The sequence below is a fragment of the Metschnikowia bicuspidata genome (assembly GCF_001664035.1).
Source record: "Metschnikowia bicuspidata var. bicuspidata NRRL YB-4993 chromosome Unknown METBIscaffold_1, whole genome shotgun sequence".
Classification (NCBI taxonomy): domain Eukaryota; kingdom Fungi; phylum Ascomycota; class Pichiomycetes; order Serinales; family Metschnikowiaceae; genus Metschnikowia; species Metschnikowia bicuspidata.
In genome coordinates this window covers 2571283-2591542 of record NW_017387731.1, presented here as the reverse complement: position 1 = coordinate 2591542, position 20260 = coordinate 2571283, and the positions used below count along the sequence as shown (strand labels likewise).

The following is a 20260-nucleotide window of genomic DNA, read 5'->3' as shown; positions in this document are numbered from 1 at the left end:
AGAAATTCTTCCGCTTCCAAGATATGGATCCATTCGTTCACTTTTCCGGGTCACTGGTTTTCTGGAGTTGGTAAGAGATTGTCTTTTCGTCAAATTGCGGGATTTCAGCTGGCTTGATTTTCTTTTCTCGTCTCTCGTGTTCTTCTGGCAGTTCCGTCATTGACCAACATCAGCCTGAAGGTGAACACTAGACGGAACAAGGCCTTTCATTGGATCTCGATATAGATACATCCCTCTCACAGCAGGCGCCTGAATCGAGACGTCATTGGACGACTTTGACTCTGAACAACAGAGTGATTTTGGCGTGCTTTTGGCAAAACAGATCGATCCACAGTGATGGTCTTTTTCTTTTAAGAAATAACGTATTTTAAGGTATCACTGGTAAAACTCCACCACAGACGGAATTTCAAAAGCTATTAATGATCGCAACAATGGCTCAGATGACAAGATGTGGCTGTCTGCCATAACCAATGTCATTGATTAAAGGTTTTTTTGAGATACATAGTGTTATAGGGCGTGACCGGAGATATAAGACCACGCCACTGACGGAAGTCAGAAAAGAACCTGTAATAGACCGCAACATTGGCTCGGGTATTAGGCGCGAGCACCAATTCACGAAACCTCCCGAAGAGGAAGACGTCTTCCGTAGCAAGTATCAACCGCTTTAGTGATACTACTTAGTGTCCAGGATAAATTTCCTGAGGGCCGTGACAATTGTTCATTAGACCAGACGTATATGTGTCTTTCCCCATTTGACTTTCCCCATTTGTCTCCCCCATCTTTAAGCAAATAAACCCTGCAATCTAACAAAGAATTCAGGTTTTGATTATGAATGATCTCAAGAAGCCATCGCCCTCAAGTGCACGATCTGCCACTCACTGTGAGGCGGAATGACTTCTGATCGCCCCAACATCGTTTCAGACACAGCCACACTAGAATCTTGACTCTCCAACTTTCGTTCCATGAAAGGACCACGGGAGCCGTGGTCCAATCGATACATGGCGATGTGTCCTGCATACACCGTCCGCCGGGTCCCAGGCCTGGCCACCGAAATGCCCCTCCCAGCAGCCCAGTCCCCGTAGCCCAGTGGGAGCCGCTGGGCCGCAAGTGCCAACGCCATCCACCAAGCCACGTTAAAAAAAAAACCGGGCCGGCACCACCAACCGGGCGTGGCCAGCGAGCAGGTCACGTGCGCACATGGCTCGGCGCACGTTCTCACACCAGTCCTCCCAAAGACCCCCACAACTCCTCCCCCAGAGACCGCCAAATCTCCCCACACTCCTTTTTTTGCCCCCTCCCATGTCTGGCCGGCGGCAGCCCAGCACGGCGCAGCGGCGGCGGCCGTCCAAATTCCGGCCGCGGTTCCAGAACCCGGCCCCCCTCCCATCAATGGACCAGTTCCGCCTAGACCACATTCTCGCCACGGTGCTCCCGGGCGAAGCGGCCGCGGTGGGCGACGCGTTGCAGCGCACTAACGGCAACTACCAGCAAGACCTCCGGGCCGAGGTCCGCCGGGCCTTGGCCATCGAGCAGAGGATCCAGAACAAGAACATCCGTGCCGTCAGGCGTGCACATCAGCTCGCCAAGCAGTGGCACGGCAGGCACAGCCAGCTCGCCCGGCTCGCGGCGCCGGCGGGCGGCCCCCCAGCCCGCTGCACAAACACGGGTCTCGGCGCCGAGATCCGCACTTTGCTTGCGCAGTCGCAGGCCGTGTCCTGCAAGGCGGCGGATCTCATGGTGCGCTTGGCCAGAGTGGGCGCCCAGGTGGGCGAGGCCACGGGCCGCGGCTGCGGGCCGGACCCGGCGAAGTACCCGTGTTTGAGCAGGCTCATGGGGCTGCGGGGGCGCGGCGTGCCGGGTGTCCTGGCCTTTGGAACCATGGAGGGCTGCGGTGGAAAGGGGGGTGTGGACGGCGGCGCGGGCGCTGGCGGCGATGCGTTCGGGCGGGCCCGGGCCAGTGCGGGGGCTTTTGGGCCAGGCGCGGGCTTAGGAAGAAGTGAGCGGTCCACGGATCCAGAAACTTTCAAGCGTTCGGCGGGCCCAGAGGCAGAGGGTGCGGCTCCAGAAAGCTCCAAGAGCTCGACGGGCCCAGAAACCTTTGAGCGTTCCACGAATCCAGAAACCTCCAATAGTTCCACGGGCCGAGAAACTTTCAAGCGTTCCATGGACCCAGAAATGTTCGAGCGCTCCATGGACCTGGAACTGTTTGAGCGTTCCACGAATCCAGACCCTCTCGACCGTTCCATGAAGCCAGCAACATTCTACCGTTCCACGAATTCAGAACCCCTCGAGTGTTCCACAGACCCAGAAACGTCCATCCGCTCCTCGGACCCAGAGGGTGCGGACCCCGAACCTCTCCCTTCCTTGGACCCAGAATCCCTCATCCACCCCACCGACCCCGACGCCTTCGAGCGGTTCATGGACGCCAACATCGCCCGCTACAGGCGCCAGAAAGCCGGCCGGCACGCGGACAGCCACTCGTTCCGCCTGGAGCACGACACGCGCCCGTCGGCGCGTCCCGCCAAGAACCCGCTCCGCTTGCTCTCGGCCGGCCAGGTGGGCCTACCCAACCTGCTCATGAAACTGGCGCCGTTGCTCGGCGCCGTGGACTCGCTCAAATACCTGTTTCTCCCGCGCAATTCCGCCGCCACGGTGCTCGAGACGCCGCAGCTGTCGCTCCACAAAAAACTCCGCATCAAGGTGGCGCCCACGCTGCCGCCGCCAGGCGCAAACGCCGCGTGCGGGTGCCGGCCCACAGCGGCGCCCGAGCCCCACAGCGCGTCCGACGCCCACTCCGAGACGGACCCCGACTCGGAGCCCGCGCTCGGCTCGTCCAGCTCCTCGGACGACGGCAGCGGCCCGGACGCGGCCCCCAGCCATATCTCCGAGACCAACGGGTACTACCAGGCGCTCGAGAGCCGCATGAAGCTCCGGCTGAAGAAGCGGCGCCGGCGCCTGCCGGGCGGCCCCGGGCGTGGCCTGGACCGCTCGCCCACGCCCAGGCACTGGCCGCTGCACCGGGTGCTCCAGCCAAAACAGTCGATATTGAAGTTGGCCAGATCGAGGGCCGCGGGCCGCAACGGCGTGCTCGTGGCGGGCGTTGAGGCGCCGGCCGCGGTGCTGGCCGCGTCGCTGGACTTGCAGTACACCGCCAGCCCGCGGGCGTCGTTCGTGGACGAGCGTGCTGTGTTGGGCACCATTCTCCAGGGCCCCGTCTGCCCGGGGCGTGCGCCGGAGGCCGGTCCCGGGGGCGGCGGCTCCGGGCAACCGCACGTGGCACCCAGCGCCGAAGAGGCGCCGCTGTCTGGCCACAGCCAGGAGAGCGTGTCGCAGGCCATGGGCAAGCTCAAGAGCTTGATGATCTAGGAGGCTGCGTGCATTGCTATGGACGGGAGCCTACCTTCTACGTGACGGGGCGTTGCGGCTCTCTGGCCTGGCTATGCTTACGGCGATGCACGATCCAAGGGGATTGAAGTTCTGTCTTTTGTCGTCGACTGTTGGATCCCGGGAGGTACGATCGGAGGGAGCCGGTGATCCCAGACTCTTGTCAAGTGCCAGCGACCAGGCCGCGGCTTGCTGCCAAACAGGCCTCCCGGCCGGCTTGCTGTCAAATGGACCTCCCGGCCGGCTTGCTGTCAAATGGGCCTACTGGCCGGCTTTTTGCCAAATCTCCCGGCCCCAGCCAGCAACAAAAGCCCAGGCTCTTCAAGACCAGAACGGCTTGATGCGCGGCGGGTGTCCCGCTCTCACCAACGGCTGGTCTCTGGCCCTGGCCCGGGCCTCGCTGGCGATTGTCCTGTGCAAAAAGCGAGAGGCCTCTAGAAGAGCCACACGTAGTAGCACATCAAGAAAAACACGGCAAAAAACACAAGCCACATTTTCCACGATATCCCTGCTCGTTTGCTCATGAGCACCATCCGGTTGTACGTGTTCTTCAACGTCACCGAGCCGCGCTCGAAGTTGCCAGAGATCTCGTCGTTCAAGTGCATGGACTTGCTGATCTCCAGCCCCATCATCACCCCCAAGGACTTGAGCGCCGACACCTTGGAACTCATCTGGTCCACCTCGCTGTTATTCTGATCCTCCAAGGACAGCAAAAACGCCTCGTTGTGGCGCGCCGAAACCAGCGGCGCAGACTCGTAGGGGGAGCTCATCCGCAGCGGCACGGAGTTGCCCCCGGATCTATGCTGCGGCGTGCTGAATAGCTGGGTCCGAAGATCTCTCAGATGGCCAGAGCCCGCAGTTGAGTATCGAGAATCCATGGTGCAGGATCACAGTGGTATTGGAAGACGCTGGCGATTTGTCCAGAAATGCAGGGTACGTTCCACAAGGCCTCTACTTTTGTTCCACAAACCGGCTGCGTGGAAGAATGGGGCGTTGGGTGCTGGGGCTTCTGCTAACGTGGTGTTTGGCAAGCCGCGGCGTGCATACAGGCGCCTACGCGGCCGGCCTCTGCCTTATTAGAGATGTCTTGAAGGATTGGCGAGGTGTCTTGGAGCAGGCCATGGATGAGTGATGGGCGTCTGAAATCGCCGCTGAACATGGCGACACGAGAACTTGGAAAAAATTGGCTGATCGAATCGGGCCGGGCAAGTAGTATCGTCAACGCCTTCATCATGTCCCTCACTATCTCGAAGCTCCTCCATGCCTGGAGCTGTTTCCAATGGAGAGCTTAAACCAGGAAACAATGATGTGTTTCCGAGCCGATAAAAACTGGATTTGATGGTTCCGACTATATAGTCACAGCTAACTGCGTTGTGTGGTTTATCGTCCAGACTGAGGTGGGAGTCTAACGTCACTTCATTAGTGTGTAATATATGCCACGTGCTCCGAATGCTCGGTGAAAGTCATTTCTGAGCCGTTCCGCAGCTAGAGAGAATCCTTCAGTATGAGAGCTAACACCAGGCACTTTGCAGAGGGAAGCGTGCAATGGTTCATGGACGCAGTTCACCCTTTTTGTAGTGTGGCGGAAGCTCGGAACGCACGTCAAGGCACCATGGTGTTTATTCTCCAAGGCCACGTAACCCAAGAAAAGCGAGGGGCGAAACACTTCGAGTGGCCTTGACAACATTGTGTCTGTGAAAACATCGGGAGGCACAGCTGTGAACCGTGCCGGCGTTTTTTGCTTTTGACCCATGATACACTGGATTTAAAGCCACGACACAACTGATTCTCAGCACCACACACACGTGCCATCGTATTCAGCGCATAGAAACATGTCCCATGTCAGCGTTATGTATCAAAGAATGTTCTTGTAGTGCACCGACTTCTGTGTTTGGCATGACTTCTTCGGCAGCGACCAGCCAAGGAGCGTCAGCTCAGGCCTCAAGCCGGATTGAGCTTCTGTGCTTTGAATGTTCTGGACCAGCCAATGGATTAATACAACGGGTGTCTGGCTTAACAATTGCCCACATCCAAAGACACCATCGACATCCAGCAGGTCGCCTAAGAAGCGGGCATGATCAGTTGCAATGATTTTTTTTGGACAACATGGATTCCCATGTCCTCTTGCATACAACACCACAGACTTCTTGATTGATATCACTGTCGACCACAAGAAGTCATTCGTGTGCTGAATGACGCTAGTACTAGAAGCGGTCATTATCGCTTTCTTTCCAATACGACTGGTAGTGCTGACATTACGAGGAAATAGGAGCATTTGGCTGTTCATCGAGATGAATATAACTATCAAATAATCGGTGGCTCTTTTGAAAATGGCGACGAACTAGCCTTGGATCTGCCCTAATTGGCGCTGCACGATGTTTTCCAGGGGTCCCGAGTAGCGACACAGAATGTTTCGTCGTCCTAGCGCCTTCGGTAGCGTTGCTAAATACCACTTCTTGGAACCGCTCTGCGTCTTTCTAAAAACAGGCCTGTTCCTCTGCCTCTGCCAGGACCCTTGAAGGCCATTCGAAATGCTCATACTACCGTCGTGCCTTCGGCCCGAAAAGTGCCGGGGAGGTCCAGTCAATACTTACATGCCACAGTCCCATCTTTTCATTTTCAACTCGCCCGCTGGCCCCAAGGCAGGACTATCGTTCGAAATGGTACATATGTCATCTTTAACAATACAGAGACGATTGGCATTGTCCTTGCATACAGATGACACGCTATACAAAGATTTAAAAAAAAATTATTCAAGTGGTTGACATTGGTTATGGGCAGAAGGTTTTTATTATTTTAAAATTGAGGCCATCAAGAACATTAAGCAATGATATAGTTCACTTCATTTTTCAGTATTACCATTCAAAAGGTATCAAAGCTTATAAAGTTGATACTAATACTATACTTTATCGTAGTTGAATAATTTTTATTGAAATGAGAAGATGTCTCAAGATATAAGCCATAGTTCGAAATTAATAAGTTAGTATTAGTATCACATACTCAGATATTTGAAAAGTATAAGGTCCTTTATTCGTATATTTCAACTTTTAGAAGCTATAAAAGTTACAACATTTTTACCCGTCAAGTAAACTAAAGGATACTCAACTAAATACGGACTTAATTAATTTTGTGAATTACAGAAATAAATAAATAAATCTGTCAATTATAGACTCAAAGGTGCTTGTACAGATCTGTGCCTCTCTTCAACTGGTATATTGAAATTTCAATTCCTTTAATGTGGCCTGTGATGAAATTTCAACTTCAGCAATCAGATTCTTTCTCCCCAGGTCCTAAGCAAATACATCTTAGATGTCATCTTGATGTTTGTGTTTGAAGAAGATTCGGAAATTTGTGAGGAGTAATTTACCTTTGTTTTTAATATAATTTCATCTTCATCGGTATTTAATTTCTTTTTGTAGATACCTACAATAGAGGTACGAGTTTACTTTCCAACTCGGATAAATTTTCTTCGACCTGTTTTATAAATTTTATGAAGTCTGAGGGTTTTTCTTCCAATCTGTAATCACTTAGTCTTGGGTCTTTAGTCTTTCCTATAATGTTGACTTCCAACTATTTTTTTATTTGATTTACTTGCATGCCACTTCAAGTTTTTTATATTTTATGACAAGTTCCCTTTTCCATCATCCTATCCAACACTATTAGTAAGGTTGGTAACTTAAAACATTTTCAGTAAATCTATCATTGAGTGTTATCCCAAAACGATTGATATCTGTAAATAACTTACCACTAATTCTCGTTGATCAGCCACCCATCTCTCACTCCTTTCGCATTGTTATTGAAGTTAAAAATGGTATGATTAATTAATACAGACATCTTTGATGTAGTGTTTCGTTATCTAATTGTGTTTGATCTTCATTTCGCATGTAGCCTTTCATCCCATCTATCCATTTATCCATTATTCAAGCTAGACTATCTGCGCATGACATCATCATATTATATTTACTACAAGTATCACTTGTTTGTATCGGTTTAGAATATCAACGGTTAAACATCTCAAATAAAGAAACATGACTCCAGCATGACTTAGGTAGTATTCGCAAAGTTTCAATTTGCTGAAGCATTTCATCAAACTGATGTTCAAATACCATTAAACACATGCCAAAGCGCACGCTACGTCTATTGAGCGTAAGATAGCATAACACCTACTAACCCTATTGTAATAGAATGAGAATCCTAAAGCGAATGACATAGGTGCAGCTTATCTGGCTTCTCCACCGTATATCGTTGCTCAAATTTAACTTTAATGATTTCAGATTTTGTGTATATAAACTTATAATAGTATGGATATATACTAATATAGCCCGAAGAAATGGTAAATATAGCTAGCGAGTTGAGTAAGTCAATAATAAAACTATCCCAAAGTAATAAACCTATTTTACCTTCCTGTCTTGTCCTGTCCTGTCCTGTCCTGTGAGTTTAACCAGGATTATTTAAATCATAATATTCGTATTAATAATAATACAATCACTATTTATATACAAACATAAATAATAACACAAGGACAAGTTTGAAGATAATCGTCTGTATTCTATTTATATGGCTTTATCCGCCAAATCAAAAACGGAATGGCCAGCTCACATCCTCCGTGGGAGATTTCGTGAGTTGGAACTCGCGCCTTCTCACCTGAGCTTATGTTGCGATCTATTACAGATTTTTCTATATAGTTTTTCGTTGATGGTGGGGCTTTACATCCCTCCAGTGACAAATTATAATCCGATGTTTCTTTAAAAAAAAAGAACCGCATCCTTCTGCTGTTGCCTGTTTTTCGTTTGGGTGCAAAAAACCGGCCCAGGCTAGTCCCCCACTATGGGCCATGGATCCTGGCACCGGAATTGGCCAGGCGGCACGCAGAAATCAGCAGGCCCATTCTAGAGCCAGCTGCAGAAGCCAACGGCTCTGCGCCCCGTGCCCAATATATCATGCACTTATATAGGAGGCCAAGTGCTTTGCGTCTTAGTAAGCACGCCATCAGCGATGCGCACCGCGTATCAAAGCGCACCGTCTGCCGTATCTATATAGCAGTCTTCTTTCTGCCAAACCACTAAACACCCTCACCTAAAAACAAAAAAAAAGCACCATGAGCGACGAGGTGCCGAAATCGCTTGCAAATGTAAAGCACATCATCTTGATTCTCTCGGGCAAGGGCGGCGTGGGCAAGTCGTCCGTCACCACGCAGACTGCTCTCACCCTCGCGTTGAAAGGCTACAGCGTGGGCGTATTAGACATCGATTTGACCGGGCCCTCGCTTCCGAGGATGTTCGGCGTGGAGACCAAACAGGTGCGCCAGTCGGCGCAGGGCTGGGTGCCGGTGCGGGTGTACACGGCGCCCGAGGACAGCCGCAAAGGCAGTATTCTGCTCATGCTGTTGGGCTTTCTTTTGGGCGGGCGGGACAGCTCGGTGGTGTGGCGCGGGCCCAAGAAAACGGCCATGGTGCGCCAGTTCTTGAAGGACACCGTGTGGAGCGGCGGGCCGGGCCTGACCCCGTTGGACTATCTCCTCATAGACACGCCGCCAGGCACTCTGGACGAACATATTGCGATTGCCGAGGAGCTCCGGTGGGCGCAGCCGCTCGACGGCGCCATCATCGTGACCACGCCGCAGCAGGTGGCCACGGCGGACGTGCGCAAGGAGATCAACTTCTGCCGGAAGGTCAACTTCAACGTGTTGGGCGTGGTGGAAAACATGTCGGGGTTCATCTGCCCGTACTGCGCCGACTGCACGAACATCTTTCTGAGCGGCGGCGGGCAGGCGCTCAGCGAGTCGCTCGGCCTCGACTTCTTGGGCAAGATCCCCATCGACCCGTCGTTCGTGGAGATGATCGAGATGCAAGACAGCGCGGCGCATTCCGACAAGAAGTTGCTTGACATGTACGAGACGGCCCACCTCCGCCCGGTGATGGGCGCCATAGTGGACAAGGTCTTGGCCAAGGGCCTTCCGAGCAGGCTCCCGGAAACGGAGTAGCTGGGGTTGTGCGAGAGGCCATGGAGAGACCTGGCTGGAGGCGTGGCTCCTGGAGGGATGTGGATGATACTGGGTGGATCTGCGGGGTGAGGGGGCTGCTTGGGCCTGCAGAGGTGGGATTGGGCCTCGAGGGTCCGGAAGATGGAAGGGCCCATTCTATGGGCGACGATAGGGGGAGGGGTCCATCATGGGTCAGATCCAGATGGAATAGCCTGCTCTATGAGTCGATCTTGAAGGACTTTTACGGGTCACATCATTGAAGATGGAAGAAACCGCTCCATGGATCAAATCCTGGAAAATGAGGGAGCCCCTTTATGAGTCAGATCCTTGAAGATGGAAGAAGTTTATGGGTTAGGGCCTGGGGATGGAGAAGCCACTCAATGGGTCAGATCCAGATGGAATAACCTGCTCTACGGACCAGATCCTGAAGGACTGTAGAACCCACTTTATGGGTCACATCCTGGAAAATGGACGAAGCTGCTTTAAGGGTCAGATCCTGGAGGATGGAAGAAACCGCTCTATGGGTCAGATCCCGGAGAATGAAAGAAGTCTTTTATGGGACATATCATTGAAGATGGAAGAAACCGTTTTATGGGTCACATCTTGAAGATGGAAGAAACCGCTCCATGGATCATATCCTGGAAAATGAAGAAGCCTCTTTACGGGTCACATCCTTGAAGATGGAAGAAACCGCTGTATGGGTCATATCTTGAAGTGGAAGAAACCGCTCTATGGGTCATATCTTGAAGTGGAAGAAACCGCTTATGGGTCATATCTTGAAGATGGAAGAAACCGCTCCATGGGTCATATCTTGAGGATGGAAGAAACCGCTCCATGGATCAAATCCTGGAAAATGAGGGAGCCTCTTTATGAGTCAGATCCTTGAAGATGGAAGAAGTTTATGGGTCAGATGCTGGAGAATGGAAGAAGTCTTTTATGGGTCATATCCTTGAAGATGGAAGAACCCGCTCTACGGGCCAGATCCTGAATGATGGATGAAGCCGCATTACGGGTCACATCCTGGAAATTGGAAGAAACAACTTTATAATTCAGGTGGATGGAGAACCACTTTATGGGTCGGATCCTGGAAAATAAAGACACAACTCTTTGGGTCAGGTCCTGAAAGACGGACGAAGCCACTGCATGGGTCAGCCCCAGGTGGAAGAAACCCATGGGCCAGCTACAGAGGGAAGAAGTTCATGGGTCGCATGTACAAGGGCATAGCGATATGGGTCTCGCCATGCACCCCACCATGATGCGCGAGTATCACCCCTGTCTGATGGCGTCACCGGCGGCATGTTGACCGGCCCAACCTCGGGACGGATCTGGCCGCAGGCGCTGCCGGCCCCCCCTCCATTGGCCGTCCCCTCCCCGCACAGACATCTACCAAACTACAGCGCGGCAAAGCCGCGTCCACATTCATACAAAGACTGGTCTTCCCCTGCGAATACTGTACAAATGCCACCGAAACAAACCTAGATGCCGTGCGCCTTCTTCCACTGGGCCATCTTGCGCTTCAACTGGCCCGCAGACATGAACGTCTGGTTCAACTTCTTGTCCCACTTCATGCGCTCGTAGTCCTCGCCGTACTTGTCGTGCAACTGGCTCAACCAGTGGTCCTCGCGGTCGGAAGGCTTGGTGTCACGCACGGGCTTGGCGTGCTCCTTGTTGTACTCCTCCAACTTGTCGACTATGGAAAACTCGCTCTTTTCCTCCGGCTGCTCCGGCTGCATCTGGCCGTAGACCACCTTGACAACCTCGTTGGTTTCCGGGTCACGCACGATGCGGGCCTCGCCAGCGGGGATTTTCAAGGGGTCAGTTTCAACCTCATCGGACCCTAGAGTAGCCGAGCTGGCATCGTCGTCGTCGGAGTCACTTTCAACGTCACGTGCGCGGCGTTCGCTGACGGATTCCAACTTGCGCTCCACACCTCCGTTCTGCTTTCCTAGACTCACGGTCAAGCCAAGCTTCTTGTAGTTCTGGATCAATGTGAGCTTAGGGTCCCAGTACTGGGCCATGAGAGGGTGGCCCTTGAGGACCACCCGCTTGCTGCTGTCCTTGACGCGCCTGGTGTTTTTCTTGACCGACGAGCGGGCCATCTTTCTTTTCCGAACAGACGTCATACTGAGGTGCTTGTTCTTTGCTGGGGTGGGGGCTGTGGCTGTCTGAAGAAACACCTATATAATGGTGGCTCGGTGCGATGCTCTTCGCTCTTTTCTTCGCTAGGGCCCGGGCGGCGGTGTACGGGTGTGTGCTAATAAACCAGCCTATACCGACAACTACGGCAATGGGACGGAAGGCCAGATGGGATGTCTGGGCTTGCAGAGTCGTTTCTGGATTTAAAGAAAAACCCCTGGAATGCCGTTTAGGAGCTTGCGAGAGGTATCTGCTTTTGGCGGCGCTGCACTACTACAAAAGCATGCGCAAGGGCACGCCAGATAAGAGTGAGTGTCTATTCAAGAGCCTTGGGCGTGTTACATTTCGCTTGTCTTCCAGCATTTTCGAATTAGAAACTGTTGGAATCATTTGTCCAAAAAGGCTGTAGCAGTCTTGGTCTGTGCAAAGACATCAAGGCGAGACTGGCAAGTGCTCTCCGCTGCCTTCGAAAGACTCTTGATCTAGTGTTGATTGCTTCATCGCCAAACCTGCGCCAAAAGCCTCAAGCGACCCACCTCGTCGTCAAATTTTGATACAGAGCTGCCTCTGCAACTTTTCCAATGCATTCCTTCCCAACCTCGTCTGACGATACTCAGTCCCCTTGGATTGGGGCAGAGCCGCCTCGGCCTCTACCTCGGCCTCTGCCCCTGCCTCTGCCCCTACTTCTTGAGCTTCCGTTCCGCCCCCCACGCGAAGCACGGATCTCACTGTGAACAATAGTCTTTTTTTCGTATATTTTCAACGGCCGGCCCCGGATATGCGTGTCACCCAACTGACCAATCGCGGCTCCCACACTCTCCGGCTCTTTGAATGCAACGTACGCATATCCTTTCGGGAAGCCAGTGTGTCTGTGCACTAGAAGCGTGACTTTTTCAACTGTTCCAACTTGGGTGAAGATTTGCTCAAGCATCTGTGGGGTCGCCGCATAGTCCACATTGGCAACGTATATGGAGCGGGAATCAAGCTCCTGAGCGTGGCGTAGCTTTGCACCGGGACACTCCTCATTATCTGGGTCATTGTCGATAATTCCAGCCTCGTTCTGATGCCCGTTCTTGGACGATGCCGAGCCGTCGGTGGCTACGGGGACAGTTTCCGTGCTTAAGCTCGCTTGAATCTCTTTTTCAGTGGTCATTTCTTGCATGGCTCTCGGAACTTTAGATTCCGACAAATTATGCCGTGTACTGGTGGCCTGAACAACGTGGCATCAGCGAAGCCGAGGAATCTGACATTATCTAGAAGATCAGTGCTTTTCTGCAGGCCGCCTCGAGACGGCACTGCGTCGCGTCGTCAATGTATGGCCAAGAAAGGCGACTACTCTCGCGGGATCAATTCCAGTACCTGTGTTTGGGACGGCCTTGTTCTTCGAATTCATGGATTCATTCATGCTCGAAATGATTTCAGTCTGGGATGCAGGCGATACTCTCATCTTTGAAGCGTAAAAATCTTGTACAGTAAATGAGCATAACTGTATACGGTGGTCTGGTTTTGAGATCTGGAGAGGAATACATCCTACACCGTCTTTAAGATTCCCCAGAACAAGGCCAGCTCACTTATAATTGCCCGTGATGGATACACACAAGAAGGACATCATAACTAGGCTATTACCATGTTTTGAGAGTGGTATGTAGCTACAATGTCGAGTTTCTGCCAAATACACTGATAATGCAACCCCCGCCAATTTGGCTTGCGAGACCCCAACTCAGTGACTTTATTCTGCACGGGATGGATACTTTGTAGCTTGATCAAACAATGTAATTTCCACTTGGGGAGAGTATAAACACATATATCAATGTACGTTCTTAGAATATATAGGTGAGATCAAGTAAAAACACACTTGGATTATGGTGGGCCACCTCGGATTCATTGCATCATTGGATAGTCAATGGCGGCTTGCAATTGGCTGGACTGAAACAAGCATTGATGCACAACAAAACTAGAACAATAGCCTGCGCCTTGAGAACCGCATCCTTAGCCTCTCGCCTGATATCAAACAACGCTGCCTCCAAAGCACGGGTCTTCTCGCATGAAAGAAGTCTCTTTACCAGTGCACAAACCGGCAAGAGGAATACTTTGGCGGGGTGCCCATTTCTAGTTGGCCTCCACGAAAGCTCTGTAGGTGGTGAGCGGTTCAGCAGTCGACGAAGACACCAACTCGATTTCCGTGCCGGGCGCAATGAAAAACACGTACCCGGTCTCCACGGGGAGGGCGCTGTCCGAACCCTTGACTTTGATCAGACCCGTGCCGTTGGTGGCTATGACAATGGAAGGCCCGGCAAAGCCATCGAAGTACTGTGTCTGGCCCGGCGTGGCGGCGAAAATCGTCTGCAACACGGCAAACTCGGCAATGGGCGGGTCGTACAACACGGACGTGGGGGCGTCGCCATGGGACCTGGGAAAGGGCAAGAGGGGCATTTTCTGCTTGTCCACCGGGTCGTACGAGTAGGTCAACATGTCCACCAAGTTGGCCACGTCCTTGAACTTGGGCGTGAATCCCGCGCGCACCACGTTGTCGGATGCGGCCATGCACTCGATGATGTCGCCGCTGATGTAAGCATGCGGGTCTTTGGCCTGTAGGAACATGGCCTCGCCGGCAGCTAGGCGCACGTGGTTCAACATCATGCAGCCGCAGAACAAGCCAATGTCGTTGGGGAACTGCTTGTTCAACCTGAGCACGAGGTCGGCCAAGCCAGGCGCCAAGGCATCGAAGACCTGGGGCTCTCTCTGGGCCCGCGAGACTAGAAGCGCCGCCTTTGCCGCCACGTCCGCGTCGCTTGTCGTCATCACGTTGCCAAACACTTTTTGCAACAAGGCGCGGTTGGCCTTGTCGGCGGCAGAGCCGGCGGCAGCGTCGGGCTGGATGTTGCTGCTGAAATCGGCCGCGGTTTCGGCGCCGACAATGTCGCGGAACTCAGGCACGGCCTGCAACGTGGCCGCGATTTGGCGCAAGGGCTTGAAGCCGCAGAAGCCCTCGAAATCCGTGACGGCAATGGCCATTTCGGGTTTGTGGTTGTCGTCCGGGTAGTTCTTGGGGTCCGCGGCATGGAGCTGTGCGGCCAACGCCTTGTCCGGGTGCGCCTGGATGGACAACACCTTCTCGATGGATAGCACCTTGAACAAAAAAGGCAACTCCTTGTCGCTGCCGAACTTCCGCACGACCGAGGGGTGTAAATACACCGCGGCATTCCCGCCCACCACGTCTCTCAACACCTTGCCTTGCAAGGCCTTGTCATCCACGATTGTGGACGGCACCGAGGGGTGCGTGCCCATCCACAATTCTGCGTAGGGCTTGTTTTCGTCGATGGCCGTGTCTGCATTGGACTTGGCTGCAAAACGGGCCACGGCAGACGCCGAGCCGATTTTGCCCCAGTCGTAGTTCTGGTACCCGCAGTCGATTCTGAACAACGGCGACATTTCGGGGGGATAGGCGACTTTTTTTTCGGTTATAATAAAGAGTGACTCGGGCGGCAAATCTCGGGTCAGAGAGACTGAAGTCACGGTGGCGTGGGGTGCAAATTGGTGTGTTTCCAACTCAACGAGTCAAGAAGAACGGAGCAACATATACGAGATTCGGGAGCAAAGTGGAGCGCGGCGCGTGCCGGGTCCTGCACACTGCGCGGGCGCCCAATGGCCGGTTGGCAACGTGTCAGCAAAACATATTGCATTCCTGTGTGATACGTGGTACCAAATGAGGAGCTGTTTTTTGGCGGTTCTGTGCGTGTTTGTGGGACGGGCAGTTTTTTGGCGGGGCAGTACATTGTGGTAGAGTATCTGTTGGGGTGGGGTTGGTTTGGTGACGGTGTAATCTTTTGTAGTATTGGTGTAGCTGGTGAAGTATCAGTATTGGTGCAATATTAAAGTAGTATTGGTCTGATATCAGTGTAGCATTTATGTATTATCAGCGTGAAATAAATGTGGTTTTGTTGTAGTATTGATGAAGTACTGTGGTATAGTATTCCAGACGGAATGCTGGTTAATACTTTAGGTGTATTATTGCAGGATAGGCACTGTAGGTGTAGTATTGTGGGTGACTATTGCAGGTTACATTGCGGGCGTAGCCCTGTAGGCAAAATGTCGAATAGGGTTTTTGGGGCGCGGTATTATGGACTGATGCCACGTCAACCCAAGCCTGATAATGCACACAACGTCGATCGCCGTGTTGCTATTTTTCCGCTGGCTTGCATGGTGAAGGTTAGGAGCCGGCCGGTTTATTTGGGTCACTTAATAGGAAACCACTCTGGAAGTCTGCAACAGCGAAATGCAGTACCCAAAAAAGTCGATGAGTTCAGCAGTACGAAACGAAATTTGCCAAGGATATACCTCATTGGTCCATACTGCGTGAAGGTTGTGGTGTATTGATATCACAATTGAAAGTGATGCGGCAACATTGCAATGCTTTCAAAAAGATAGGGCGAAAGTGGTGCTGCGTGTCAACTCAAGAATAGAGAAAGAATAAAAATAAGGACATTCCATCATGAATAATTATTTATCCCGGGAAAACTATAACCTTTGCATCCGACTTCTAGTAGGCCCCAGTCGAAGGCAATATTCTCCCAAAACACCGCTATGCAGGCGTCTCTGGGGAGTCCTGATTTCTTCGAAGATGGGCCACTGATCACTGAAAGACAAATACAGATTCTTTTGGACCCACTCTTCATAATTTGATAGGGTCGTTCCCGTGTCTTAACACCAAAGAACACTGCACCACTGCCGGCTCATAATCACCCGTCACATAATACTCACCAAATCTATCACCATATTAAGCACATCATCAGTCACATCATAAATCACATACCTAAACACATACTTTATCACATACTTTATCACATACTTTATCACATACTTTATCACATACTTTATCCCATACATTATCACATACTTTATCCCATACTTTATCACATACTTTATCCCATACTTTATCCCATACTTTATCACATAATTAATCTCCATGTAATTACCGAATCACCCGCGCCAGTCTCGTGCGACAGGTGCGCGCACCGACATGGCTATAGAAATTCCCCGGGTTCATTTGCTACAACTCACCTACAATGGACGACTGGATCGAGACCGGCACCGGTAACCGTATTTCGCGGCTGGCAATAATCAAAGGCGCCAACCGCATCTCCATCCTGGAAAACTGCACCATCAGTGAAAACTGCACCCTCAATGGAAACGTGGCCACCCTGTCCCCTAGCCTGCCATCAATTGTACTTGGCAAATATACGTATCTTGGCTGCCGATGTCTTATCGACCCGCCGCGTGCCAACCCCTCCCCGGATGCCAGTGTCTTCACGGACGTGAAGGTCGGCAACTACACCACTTTAGGTGCGGACTCTGTCGTCAGGCTGATCCAAGTGGGCAACCGTGTTTTGATCGGCGCCCGCTGCGTATTGGGAGAACTCAGTGTGATCAACGACTGTTGCGTTATTGAGGATGACACTGTAGTACCAGCCAATTCGGTGGTGCCTCCCTATAGTCGAGTGTCGGGGGTTCCAGGAATAGACTATTCTGTGGTCCCGATCAGCGCCAGCTACCGGAAGGTGCTTGAGGCCGACTCTCGTGTTCGTCATGTATTGAAGTAGCTGACCTATGAACGCCTTGTGTTCTGTGCCGGAAAGCCGTGTCTAATCCACTCAATCGCTTTTGGCAAACATGTTGCCAATAATCCCCACTCTGCGGTTGACTGGCCTCCGCATCAACTTCTTCGCCACTTGGAACGCCAAAAACATCATCAAGGCGAAAAAGATGTACCCAAAGATACCGTGCTGGTGAACGTAATCAGCACCACGGAGGCGACTGTGGTAGGGACTACCAACAAGCTTCGAAGTCAACGTGGTCTCTTTCGGCACAAGCTTGGGACTTACCAAGTACTTCAAAACCTCACGCAACACCTGCCTGTTGCTGGTGAGCTGCGCCCCCGTGAAATCATGGTCCCAGTAGAGCTTTTGGTGCTTGGACACCACGATGGTGTCTCCGGTTTTGTATTCCTTGCCGTCGATGTTGAGTCCGTAGTCCCTGGCGAAATCAGGATACTGCACCATGTCGACGTACGTGAAGAGCACATTGTCGTGGTCAAACAAGTGTGGCACCAGCTGGCGCATCTGCTGGATGATTTCTGTGGTCTTTGAATCCTCCTCCTTCATCTTGGCCACCTTCTGGCTCTTCTTTTCCCTCTCCTGCAACAAGTCCTCGAAATAGTACCGATTCTTCTCTACGTGATACTGGTGCGCGACCATCGACAAGTTGAACAACGTGTGTTTGATTGCCGTGGCGTCGCCCGCGTTCAAGAACGTGATCACCACCTTGTCATTGTCGCCGTTCCTCTTGCCTTTCTTGTAAAAGTAGTTGTCGTACAAGCGCGGCGTCAACTCGCCGTACAATGGATACATATTCTTGCGAATGAAAGCCTCGATCTTCTTGGCGTTGCGCATGTCTTCCAAGGCAAAGTTTTGGTAGATGGCAGGAATCAAGGAGTTCTCTTTGAAGATGTATAGCGTGGGCCTGGCACTCAAGCTCGTGGCGAGGTGCAAGCGCCGGTCGAAGGGAATGTCCGCAAACGTTTTGTCGGAATTGGCGTATTGGGTCAAGCCCTTGGCCTGTTTCTCAAGTGTTTCCTGAACGTTCGAACTGTGGCACACCGCCAAGGAAATGTCGAACGGCAACTGCGTCACGGTGTCCAACAAATACGGCAAGATGGCTTTGTCCTCGGGAGTCACGGTTTCGAGGTCGTACGCGAGTACCAACGCCATTTTGTTGGAGATCGGGTAGTACAAGTCTTGCGGCTCTTGGGGAAGCTCGGTCTTCAACACGTTCACCACCTCCAAGCCGTGCGTGCTGATGTCCTCGTACAAGTAGTTGGTGGCTAACTTGGCCACAAATGCCCTCATTTCTTTCACCGACAATGGGCCCTTGTAATCGAAGCGGATCATCCCGGCGCTCTTCGGAACAAACATCATGTACCGTGGCACCAGCAGCTTGGCACGGCTGCCCAACTCCGGGAAGCCCAATTTCTCGCACAAGAGCGGATGTGAGTGGCAATTCAAATGGGCAGTGCGGGCCGAGGTAGCCACGAGATTGGAAACTCGATGCCAGGCCTGGCGGTGCTTGGCACAGTCGAGACAGCTATCTGGAAACCTCGAGCCGGCCCAATCGTCGACGGAGCTCAGGAAAAGCGCCACAAAATAGGGCTCACGGGCCTCGCCCGCCACCACCTTGAGAGCCAAGTCCATGTCCATTTGCTCGGACAAACTGGCCATGTCCAAAGTGGACTGGTCGAATTCCGCCACCGCACTTTTCAAGTACTTGCCGAAGTTTTCGGGCGTCCGGGCAAGGGCGTCCGGATACAGATCTACAAACCGCAGCAGTGGGGCCAGCCCCTCTATATTCTCGGGCGCATAGAGCCGTAAGTTCGGGTAAAAGCGGATGTTTTCCCGGGCGCACAAGTCGCCGCTTTCGATGCAGTTGACCTGGCGCATGCGGATGTTGGATTTCTGCTGATCGTCCTCGGTCAAGAAATACGCCTTTTTCCATATCGGTGCTAGCTTCTTGCAATGGGAGCAGTAGGGCGAGTAGAATTCGACGAGAGTGAGTGCCTGGGCGGTCACTTCGTCAAAGTTGTCAAGGGTCAACTCCTCGGGAAGCTGCCGCTCTGTTTCGGCCTGGCCTGCGGGGTCACCGGAGTTTTCCTTAAAGTTGGAGTCTTCGTTGATCTTGGCGACCTCGTTGTTTTGAGCCGCCTGGTCCTCGGGCCTGGCCCAGACGCGCCCCAGCGCCTTAAGCGCAAGCGCAAACGCAAGCACGCTGAAGACCTTCATTGACTTGTGGTGAACTGTGGGCGTTTGCAGCTGTTTTCGAGGGTTCTGGCTTCTAGTCTGGCGCGTGCTTATTTTGCTCCAGTACCAGCAGATTGAGGTCACGTGACAACAATGGCGATGTTCGGCCGTAGAGTGACGGTCAGCCCTGGAGTGGGGATTGGGGCAAGAGAACAATGGATCTTAAGTGAAGAAATGATGTCAGCCAAATTTTTGGGAACTTACGTGACCTGCTCGTTGGCAATGAGATGGCACCAGATAATGCGCTTTAGAGCGCGAGAAGGTATAAGGAGCATTTGCAATTCCCACCGTACAAGAAGCCATGCATTGGTGCAAATACAGGATAGTGGTTTCAGGATACCTGCTCAGGGAGGAAACTAAGAAGAAAGTGGCGTGGGGCCGAGATGACTGCCACAAGATTCTATTATAATGGCACAGACATTGAGAAGAATATATGCATCAAGACAGTTATTAGAATATTAATCCAACGACATTGTTACATACCAAGACAGCAAGACGGCAGACCTTAGGCATATGCAACGAAAAAATTATTGAAAAACACTCCTCCATCGAGTCCACTCACAGAATCTTATATAGTGGCAGACATTGAGCATATAGTGCAATGTGACAGATACTAAAACGAATGTGCACAACAAGACAGATATAGATATGATTTTGCCTAGGTGTCAACCAGCTGAAGCTTTTGGTGGATCTCTAGCTGTCTCAATTTTATTGCTTGTTTCTTTGCGGTAGTGCTTTAGATTTCCTTTGTCTTTTTTTGAACTCCATCTATCTTGAGGCCTAGAATCTCTGTGAGTCCATGTTTTCTATTCTACGAGTAAAAGCACATAAATACGTAAACCAAAGAAAAAAGTCCAGGCTTAAAGCCTTTACGAGCCTGATGATATTAAAAATTATTGTATGTCAC

At 51.9% G+C, this 20260-nt stretch overlaps 9 protein-coding genes across 9 annotated transcripts; 4 read left to right on the top strand and 5 right to left on the bottom strand.

Annotated features, from left to right (window-relative positions):
• Window positions 1-1107: 1107 nt before the first annotated feature.
• Window positions 1108-3592, top strand: METBIDRAFT_107458 (uncharacterized protein). Its single transcript, XM_018853844.1, has one exon. It carries the CDS (start codon window positions 1198-1200, stop codon window positions 3364-3366), a length of 2169 nt encoding a protein of 722 aa, XP_018714024.1. The 5' UTR covers window positions 1108-1197; the 3' UTR covers window positions 3367-3592.
• Window positions 3593-4361, bottom strand: METBIDRAFT_107438 (uncharacterized protein). The gene has a single exon (XM_018853842.1). The coding sequence runs from the start codon at window positions 4260-4262 to the stop codon at window positions 3819-3821; it is 444 nt and encodes a 147-aa protein (XP_018714023.1). The 5' UTR covers window positions 4263-4361; the 3' UTR covers window positions 3593-3818.
• A 1432-nt stretch (window positions 4362-5793) lies between these two features.
• Window positions 5794-6225, top strand: METBIDRAFT_107435 (uncharacterized protein). The gene has a single exon (XM_018853841.1). The coding sequence runs from the start codon at window positions 5916-5918 to the stop codon at window positions 6147-6149; it is 234 nt and encodes a 77-aa protein (XP_018714022.1). The 5' UTR covers window positions 5794-5915; the 3' UTR covers window positions 6150-6225.
• Window positions 6226-8482: 2257 nt separating this feature from the next.
• On the top strand, window positions 8483-9367 carry METBIDRAFT_9795 (iron-sulfur cluster assembly protein; the record flags this gene model as incomplete). The annotated part of the gene is made up of 1 exon (XM_018859460.1): window positions 8483-9367. One exon carries the CDS (start codon window positions 8483-8485, stop codon window positions 9365-9367), a length of 885 nt encoding a protein of 294 aa, XP_018714021.1.
• Window positions 9368-10842: 1475 nt separating this feature from the next.
• On the bottom strand, window positions 10843-11490 carry METBIDRAFT_35876 (uncharacterized protein; the record flags this gene model as incomplete). The annotated part of the gene is made up of 1 exon (XM_018856664.1): window positions 10843-11490. One exon carries the CDS (start codon window positions 11488-11490, stop codon window positions 10843-10845), a length of 648 nt encoding a protein of 215 aa, XP_018714020.1.
• Window positions 11491-12137: 647 nt separating this feature from the next.
• METBIDRAFT_29111 (uncharacterized protein) lies at window positions 12138-12536 on the bottom strand (the record flags this gene model as incomplete). Its single annotated transcript, XM_018855366.1, has 1 exon — window positions 12138-12536. A coding segment is annotated over one exon (399 nt), but the record flags the coding sequence as incomplete, so codon positions are not given.
• A 578-nt stretch (window positions 12537-13114) lies between these two features.
• PMI1 (mannose-6-phosphate isomerase) lies at window positions 13115-15184 on the bottom strand. The gene is made up of 2 exons (XM_018853839.1): window positions 13573-15184; window positions 13115-13524 (listed from the first exon to the last, which is right to left on the bottom strand). Exon 1 carries the CDS (start codon window positions 14933-14935, stop codon window positions 13613-13615), a length of 1323 nt encoding a protein of 440 aa, XP_018714018.1. The 5' UTR covers window positions 14936-15184; the 3' UTR covers window positions 13115-13524; window positions 13573-13612.
• A 1040-nt stretch (window positions 15185-16224) lies between these two features.
• Window positions 16225-17128, top strand: METBIDRAFT_107315 (uncharacterized protein). Its single transcript, XM_018853838.1, has one exon. It carries the CDS (start codon window positions 16570-16572, stop codon window positions 17101-17103), a length of 534 nt encoding a protein of 177 aa, XP_018714017.1. The 5' UTR covers window positions 16225-16569; the 3' UTR covers window positions 17104-17128.
• Window positions 17129-17154: 26 nt separating this feature from the next.
• METBIDRAFT_76535 (protein disulfide isomerase) lies at window positions 17155-19335 on the bottom strand (the record flags this gene model as incomplete). Its single annotated transcript, XM_018858546.1, has 2 exons — window positions 17155-19206; window positions 19240-19335. The coding sequence occupies 2 exons, from the start codon at window positions 19333-19335 to the stop codon at window positions 17155-17157; spliced, it is 2148 nt and encodes a 715-aa protein (XP_018714016.1).
• Between the last annotated feature and the right edge of the window lie 925 nt (window positions 19336-20260).